The 8,916-nt window shown below is 36.5% G+C and overlaps 1 protein-coding gene across 1 annotated transcript; it reads left to right on the top strand.

Annotated features, from left to right (window-relative positions):
• Nucleotides 1–1,204: 1,204 nt before the first annotated feature.
• LOC116171439 (headcase protein-like) lies at nt 1,205–2,109 on the top strand. Its single transcript, XM_031488292.1, has one exon. The coding sequence runs from the start codon at nt 1,391–1,393 to the stop codon at nt 2,075–2,077; it is 687 nt and encodes a 228-aa protein (XP_031344152.1). The 5' UTR covers nt 1,205–1,390; the 3' UTR covers nt 2,078–2,109.
• Nucleotides 2,110–8,916: the final 6,807 nt, after the last annotated feature.

The raw sequence follows: 8,916 nt of genomic DNA, 5'->3' as shown, positions 1-8,916 counted from the left end.
GAATTGTGGTGCGTACCCTGTGAGGTCAAGTTATTGCAAGATTAAGAAAAATTTATCCTAAAGTTGCTATGGCCTCACATGGCTTCTTTAAAAAAATCTTACCGAGGGCTCTTCATCATCAAGACTATAAAGCTGCTGTTCATAGTCACACAAGTTGCGCGTTTTGCTGGTGGGAATGTGAACCGCGCACACCTCATAGGTTGATGTGTTTTTTTTAAATCGGACATAGGGAAATTACATTGCATGCAAACTGCTACGTTCGCATTTTAAAAAAACTCACTGTATATGTCTCAACGCTCCCTGTATGGAGTATCAATCCTCCCACATATGGAGAGGCTTGAGACATTTTACACATTTTTGAAAAACTTGGTTTATTTTATATTTATTCTTATATGTTTAAGTTAAAACCATATTATTTTTATTTTGTTAAACAAAGCACATGCAAATTAAACGGTGCAATTAAAACCCCTAATAGTTCTTTATTTTAGTTTGTACCGACATTTAAACAAAATTGTATCAATGTCTCCCGTTTGTACTACTGACTAATAATTTGAAGTCTTCTAACATCTGCTACTTCTTTTCATTTATCATTCAAAATTAGAATTAACAGTACTTTAAAATTCTTAAAATAGTTTAACCATCAAAAAGTAAGTACAAGGTTATTTAATGTTCGGTTTCGATGTAGGTATCACCTGTCGACACGCTTCACGAAGATCTAACAACCTGTTTCAACGGTCCCTGCGCTTACTACATATTAATAAGGGTAAATTTAAAAGGCCATCATTATTTTCGTTGCGTTGGGTTTGTGGGTGCTAAAATATGATCGACAGATTGAACTGGTAAGTAAGTAAACACATTATCTGTACAAAACATAGTGACAATATTAAGTTGATTGGGAGGTGAGAGGTTTGCGTAATTCCAAGTTAGGAATTTTTCTAGATTGGTTAATAAACAGTTCTTATCAACCATGAACCAGTATTTATTTAAAACCATCATTCATGTAGATTGCACCCAAGTTTAAATGCGCGACTTGCGTGTTGGATGTTATGATTTAAAGAAAGTGGTAATAACGGCGACGGTCAGGGTTGACGAGAGGGAAACCGGCGCTTGCGTCGCATATAGAAACAGAAAGTGAAAAGGTGCCCCACTCTTATCCCTACCTTTCGCTTTCGGGACTCCCTCTCTTGAACACTTTCCCTGGCTGTGCGTGCAGCAATCATATGCAGTGGGTTACCGAGAGAGCAGCAAGTAAGACGCGCGCTTCAAGGTCATAGGCATTATTTTTGAGAAAACCACGTGTTGGGGGTTGTTATTTGTAGCTGCGGACTAAATAAAATTCAAACTGCGGGCTTTAACGTATATAGGACTTGCTTCCGCGAGTGTAACCGGCATGGCGCCCCGCCGGCAGCACGGCCAAGTTCAAGGCCTCATTGGTATCGATCCCGAAGAGGCCGGTGTAACGCGTTGTTGCGTACCTAACGGAGATTGTTTGCGCGCACAACAGCAACAAATGAATCCTAATAACAACGATCCAATGCTTATATCATTGGACGATTTACGCGATACAGTACGCGTTACTTGTAATAACGACGCGTGCAACGCCGGTCGTTACATGCACCGGGAGTGTTTTGACGCTTGGGAACAGACGGTCCTGGCCTACCTCAAGACCTGTGGCCGCGCCCGCTCGTGGTCAGAGCGTCAGCGGCACCAAAATCTGTGGACGAAAAAGGGGTACGATTTAGCGTTTAAAGCATGCGGCTGTAAATGTGGTCGAGGACACCTTAAAAAGGACCTCGATTGGATGCCTCCCCCGCCAACTAGCAATATTTTCGGGCGCGTAGAAGAAGTCGAAACGGGAAAGAAAAAGAAGCGAAGAAATCGAAACAATTCTCGGCCTTCTTTAGCAATAAACACGTATCATCCCAACCCTATCGAATTAAGGGGTCGTGCCGGAAGCTTATCCTCGAGTACAGGTTCGTCCTCCCCTCCCGCAACCGTCAGCGAACCAAGTATTTCACCGGTCCACGGAAATTTGAAGAAGAAAACTGGATTCGAATTTGCGGAAAAGTACCGGTAAGTTCGAAGGAAAATGTGTAGATTGCTCGCTCGCGGAAAGATAAAGTAAGCGGTACGGTAGGTCAGGAAGTATCGTAGATGCCGCCGACGCGTTGTATTGATTTTTATTGCGTACGAACAAAAACAGCACCCGGCTTTCTGGGACAATCCGAAATTCGTCGTGAATGCGGCTTTTCGAGGTCAGCAATAATAACACATTCATGCTACGTCCCGATTTGTTATCCGTAGATTGTTGTCGCCTGCAAGGTGAGAATCGGTTTGAGAATCTCAATTGATTTAATAAATTCTAGTATCCGCTTTGAATCTAAATGGCGCAATTATCGACGCTTACTTGAGGACGACCGAATTCAATTTACCCAAGTGTTTTTGACACCCCGCTGACCTTCAGGTTTGCGCTTAAATGAGGACGCTCCGGTAATCAACTGGGAGCAAATCTCATCAGTGATTCCCCCCTAAATCTAATCGTTAACGACGTAGTAACGTATTGCTAATAAACGCCGTTGTGGCAAGTTTTCCTCTGTCCCTAATTACTCGTTAGGGATCACTTGTTAATTTCAGGTACATAATTTGATTAACGTAAAGGGAAGTTTAAAATGAATTGCTGTTTGTAATTTAGAAAAGCTTCTGGGATAACAATGAACTCATGAAACATTTTTTATTGCGCCTACGTGACTTTAAGCCAAGTATCGAGTCGTAAAAATAATCTGAAGTATGAATATCACTTACATATTCTTCGTATTGCACATTCTCTTTGTGATCTCGCTTTTTTATATCAGCATTTTTTCTGCAGCATCTCTACAAACAATAATTCCTTTATCATATAGGTATAATATAGAGTAGGTATTCAAGTATTTTTCTTCCATTCAAATAATGCACGTTTTCTCCCTATAAGATCTTCAAAACAGTGTAGTGTGTCAGTTTTAAAAATTGTCGGTGGAGATCTATTGGAAACGTAAAACCACATGAACAATGGTTCCAAAACGATCTCTGAGGAATAAAAATACTATACCTCTGATAATTCGCTAACCCGTGTGAAAGATGTTCAAAAATAATGTCGAGTTTAGGGTATTGTGATAAAAATAGGTACCAAACACTCCTTTAACGAACTTCCTAATTAACTAGATAAGTGATTTCTGTAATAAATGAGAAAACAATAGATGGCATGCTTTGGAGTGACGCGACGCTGGGAAGGAAGTTTTAAGAGTTCCAATTAAGAGTGTTGTAGTTTTTTTTATTTTTTCACTATTCTATAGTGACACACTATACGTACTAAAGAAATTTCTTCGTCGTAATTGGATTAGAAAATTTTTCCATATGGCCCTCAATTTCAAGATAGCCCCTTTATCGCTATGTCATTGAAAACCATTGTACATTGTAGCTAGTTCTTAGAAAGAGTTGATATTTACAAACTTAGTCTTCTTGAAGTAAACTTTTCCTACTGAATAATAATTAACTTGGTGCGATGGTCGAATTATATTTTTGCAAATTTCCATAAAATTGTTGTTATTCATCAAAAACTCGGATATTATTGAGTTACAGACGGTTTGTAAAAAAAGTTTGTAATTAACTATTTTCAGCAATCACGGCGCGAATCGCGGTTTTGACATGTATATATTTTTCTTCAAATAAAGCTACACTCGGCTACACGTCTTATAAAATAGTCACAAGTGGTTTAGGTGCTAATTAGATTACCTAGTGTAGAAAAGATATTTTCGAGGATATTTTGAACTCTGATTGAAATATACTGCCAAAGTGCCAACTGATTGTTCATATTTCGAATTGCTGTTACGTTTTTCAACCATCACCACTACTGTGGTATGTGGCAAGTTTCGGGTGGCGATTACTTATTGCAACGCACTTAGGTTTAGATTTAAAGCATTTTCGAAAGCCTTAAGCACTGCAACTATTGAAAGCCGTCTTATACATACTATTGACTTTCCAGAATTGTTCAGAACTGAAATATTGTCAATTTTCCGGCTGTATGTATGTACCTAGGTAGGTACGTAATTACGTAGTACGTTAGACAAAAGACAACGACTCGACGGATCTAAATTTTGGATATGTACATTAGGCATACGGAAACGATAAATAACTGACCGGATTTTATGAAACAAAATTTTGGAGCGTCGCCACTTCATCGAACTTTTTTTTCTCAAATAAGGATTAAGACTGTCAGAAACCTTTTTTTGCATACTCTTGAGTTTTTGCGCAGTGACGTCACGTAACTTTTTCCACAAATAGCAACCCAACATTTTTTATAAGTTAGTTTGTCAGAGATTAGTTTCTTTGTTTAACCTACAAAAATGGACATACGTTTTATTACAAAAAACTTGGGTAAAAATATTAAATTCTTCAAAATCCAGTAGCTTATAGTACGCGGTTAATATTTATTTACTTGATATTAGGCCAAAACCAACAGATAGCGTAAGTAGTAGTAACAGGTTATGGCACAAAAGAACAAAAGAGCGTAACGTTGGATACAGACGAATATAGATATATAAAAAATATAAATACATACACACCAAAGGCGATCAGTGAACATAGTGCATCGTAGACTGTTTGCGTTTGATTACATTTCAAAAAGAATATAAAGAAACGAAAAAAAAAGAAAAATATACAATGTAATACTAGATATCTAGACCTTAGGCCAAGGATCCATCTTGAAATGGGGTTTGAAGTGACTTCTCCGTTTTTGTTAATCATCATTAAAGTATTATGGAGAAATATTGATTTTTAATTGATTTGCTTAGGAAAGTTAAGTAGTAATTTACTTGTTTATATGATGTTAAAATTCTGACAATTTAAAGAGTTCAACTGAAAATTAGTATTCAGCATTTTTCATGCAAAAAAATGCAGGAGATCTGATCTTGAAAGAATATACATACGATATGATTAATAGTTATTTATTCACATAAAAGTCAGGAAAAAGATATATTACTGACGAGGAAATCTCGAAGTAAGAGGCCCCGTTGGAGCCGAGTCAAGTAGTGTAATTTTACTGACGAGTTTTCTATTAAATTTTACACGAAATCGTTTTTTTTTTTAATATAATTTCAATTTTCATATAGAACGTTTGATTAATGCCAATCGGTCAGTGCTGACAGGAGTCATTAGACATTACCAATTTTGACAAAAGTGATAGGGGTAGCCAGTAAAGCAAGGCGCAGAGAAAGTAGTCAGATAACGTATTACTAGCACTGTCATGGAAACTAAAATTACCTGTCAGTTTGTTTCTTCGAGATCTCAGCCCCAGAACTGCATACAGACTTTTCGACCTTTAATTAGAATACAATGAGAGATAAAATTAATTCCCCCCCCCCCCCCCCGTCTGAGGCTCCGTTGCTCACTGATCTCGAAAATGAGTCGCACGGGAAAGTTATAGTTCGTACAAACCACTTTATTTCGATGAGACCTTTCATTAGAATACCATGAAGGGTAGAACAAGTGTTTAACCCCCCCCAATTTTCTAAAGTTTAACTTGGCACCACTAAAGGCATGCGTATGCAAAATCCGAGACCAATATGGTGTCGTATGTAAAAGTTATGCACGTTTTACTTCCAGGACTCTAGGACCATTCCCGAGACCATTCCCCTAGAAGTAGTTCGAAACTGCAGAAGTGGGTCCGGGCGGACGGACGGACAAAACGCAAACAATAGCACATTTTTTTTAATTCATAAAAAATGCACTAAAAATGACTACATGAAGCAATGATTATTTCATTGAATTTATTGATTTATTCAGAGAGCAAGAGCATTTATGGAAAACGAAACATAAAGATTATCAATTTATCATAATAGCATACGAATACTGATTTCGCTTTAGCCATTTTTTGACCCACACTTTTCTGGGTTTTCGACGTTTCTGCTGCGATCGAATCAAAGTTAACGCCACATAGCTAAGAAGAAGAAGTTCGTTTTCCATTTTAACAGAGCACGTATGACAAATTCAATTATTAAATTAGGTTATAGTTCGGTTTTAAAAACATGTAAGGCGTTCGATCCGAGGTTCGATCGTAACGACCAATCGTTTCGTGTGTGTGTTCACATCGATCGTAACGACGCGACGCCGACGGATCGTCTCGTATATGGGGCCCCTTACGCTAAAAACATACAAAACATACAATGGTAACATCATTATACGTAATAGAAATTTAATATAATACAATCCGAACGATCTGAAACGCAGAAGTCGTTATACAGTTTGGAAAAAAATAAATATCGGTCAAGCTACACAAAAAATATGCTTTAACATAGTTTGGTAATTCGGTTTCTAAACGTAAATTTTTTATGATAACTTATCATAATATCATTGCTCTATTATCGAACTGTTCAAATATGTATAGTTACACCTGGGCAAACAATATCGTCTACAATGATTGACAGATTCGTACATTTCTCTCGAAGGCATATTCTGCGCGACACACTTTCACTGCATAAAATATTTAAAAAAATCTTTTGGAATAGTCGAACTTAGCCTTAATCTTCGTCGTAGTTTTATGAAATTTTTTAAATAATTCTTTAACTGTATATCGGTATATCCAATAGACGGCAGAAAAATTGTTAATAATGTACAACAAAGATCACAGTAAAAAAATCAGCGCAATTGTAAATTGTCTTTGAGATTGAGAGCTAATAATTATGGGTGCTGGTTGACGTAATATATATAAATATATCATTCAGGATTCAAGTGTGACATTCAAAACCACAATTTAATCGAGTTCGCACTAATGATTTATTACCTACCGAACAACGTGACTACTGACATGTCTTAATTTTTTCTTTGTTTTAGTATGCACTGGCCACTCATTTTATTCGCATGTGGCGTATTACTTTTTCTTTTCACTATATCGTTTACTTGTTCTACTAATGGATTTTTTTATACTCCATGGCTTTTATTCCGAGAACGGCTGAAGTAAGTCATTAAACTAAGGATTAATGTATTTCCGACTTTGAGCATTAATATTCTAAGTTTCGGTAAGTGCGATTAGTCTTGTGTGTCTTATTGGCTCAATTCTTTTACGTTCGTATATTTTATGCGATTTTGCCCATTTTGAATGGTACGTGTCAACCGTTTTAATTTTCCAGCACTTCTATGGACGGCACAATGAATCTTCGAATATTAGTTGTGGAATTTATTGTTCATGCAATGAATACATAAGATACATTCATCTTGTGATAATTACAGAACACAAAATATGTCTAACGTTTCCATGACATTTGCATGGAATTATCTGGACGTAGTAACATTTTCAATCATTCCTAATATGGTAGTTTGTCTTACAAATGGATATTTCAAATTGGTAAACTTGCCTCTTGCGTAAACTGGTAGACAGGAAACTGAATGCAATTGAAATATTTCCAGCAACACTGAATTCCAGATGTGAATTTTTGCGATCGATTCCATTGATAAACGAACTGGTATCTTTAATATTTTCCCATGTTTAACATAGGGATCAGAGAGACCAGGGATTTGGAAAAGAAAACGAAAGTTTATTTCCGGAACAAGCAACAAACGTAATTGATTTAATGTTATTTAATATTCATTATGATCAATTTTTCGGGCGATTTAGACATTAGGGAACTTCAGGAAACTTTTGTCCACAGAATCTTAATTTTCTAGCATGATGCACACAAAAAAGGGTGGAAAAGCCTAAATTGCATGATAAGCGAGATGGTAAGTATTTGCCTCGGTATTTGCACATGTGACTTTGCACTTTTACCCGAGATTATATCTCTGAGAGTGTACAGGGTGGTTCAAATTCGTGACTTACCATTGGGATCTCCGTAACGATGAGAAATACAGTGTAGGTGAAATGGTTGAAAAGTGTCTCTTTTTATGACCAAAAAAACACAGTTGAAATTTTTGAAAAATCTTTGAAAATAACACCTAAGAACTGAAAATGTCAAATTTCGTTTTCATTTTTCGGTCAGAAATGGGCGGTTTCGTTGGCACCTTTTGGCACGCTAGATGTAGAAGCTATAGACTACTACTTTCTTATTTTTTATGGGCGCCATATTGGACTTTTATGGAATGAGAAGATATACATTTGAATGCATCGCCGTCCTAGCCATGTTGATTCAACAAGATTTAGTTATCCGGGAATGTTTTGTTGTGAGATAAATCAATGAATGTAAAACATTTAATTTTGAAATTTGTCTTGTAAGTTTTCATAACAGTATAGTGTGCCAAGTTGTTATTTTTTTTGTCCTCTATCTCATCCCGTACCAATCCAATATGGCGTTCCTAAGAAATAAGAAAGTAGTAGCACGTAGCTTGTACATCTAACGTGTTACGGAAATACTGATACAGAGAGTCAGTTTCTGAAAAAAGTGTCCATAAAAGGTGCTAACGGAAATCGTCTATTTCCGACCGTTTGAAAACGAAATTTGACAATTTCGGTGATATCTCGGTTATTTTCAAAGATTTTTCAAAAATGTCAAATGCGTTTTTTTACTTACAAAGGAGGTTTAACCTACTACACTGTTATCTCTCACCATTACGGAGATCAATGGTGAGCCAGGAATTTGAACCACCCTGTACAAATAAATTTCCCAGACATAATGAAACGCATTCAATTCGCTTCTCATTTTACAAACTCGTTGCTAACTGAAAAGTTGTATTTCCTAAAGGAATGTAGACGTTATTTGTGTTTAATTTGTTATAATGACGTATCGTATAATCAAGGGGTGAATAAATAGATAAAACAATTTTTTTCAATACTTTTTGTATCTTTTGGGTTATTGCAACATTTTTCATCTTGACAGCGGCCATTTACTTTACCTCTTACTTACCCATCATTGTTGCACACTATGCTCGTCTGATTCCTATGTATAGTACACG

The sequence above is a fragment of the Photinus pyralis genome, unplaced genomic scaffold (genome assembly GCF_008802855.1).
Source record: "Photinus pyralis isolate 1611_PpyrPB1 unplaced genomic scaffold, Ppyr1.3 Ppyr1.4_LG5, whole genome shotgun sequence".
NCBI classification, from domain to species: Eukaryota; Metazoa; Arthropoda; class Insecta; order Coleoptera; family Lampyridae; genus Photinus; species Photinus pyralis.
This window is presented reverse-complemented; position numbering and strand designations above follow the sequence as displayed.

Excerpts from the sequence above, each read along its gene's own strand:
- LOC116171439 (XM_031488292.1), top strand. The coding sequence starts at position 1,391 with ATGGCGCCCCGCCGGCAGCACGGCCAAGTTCAAGGCCTCATTGGTATC.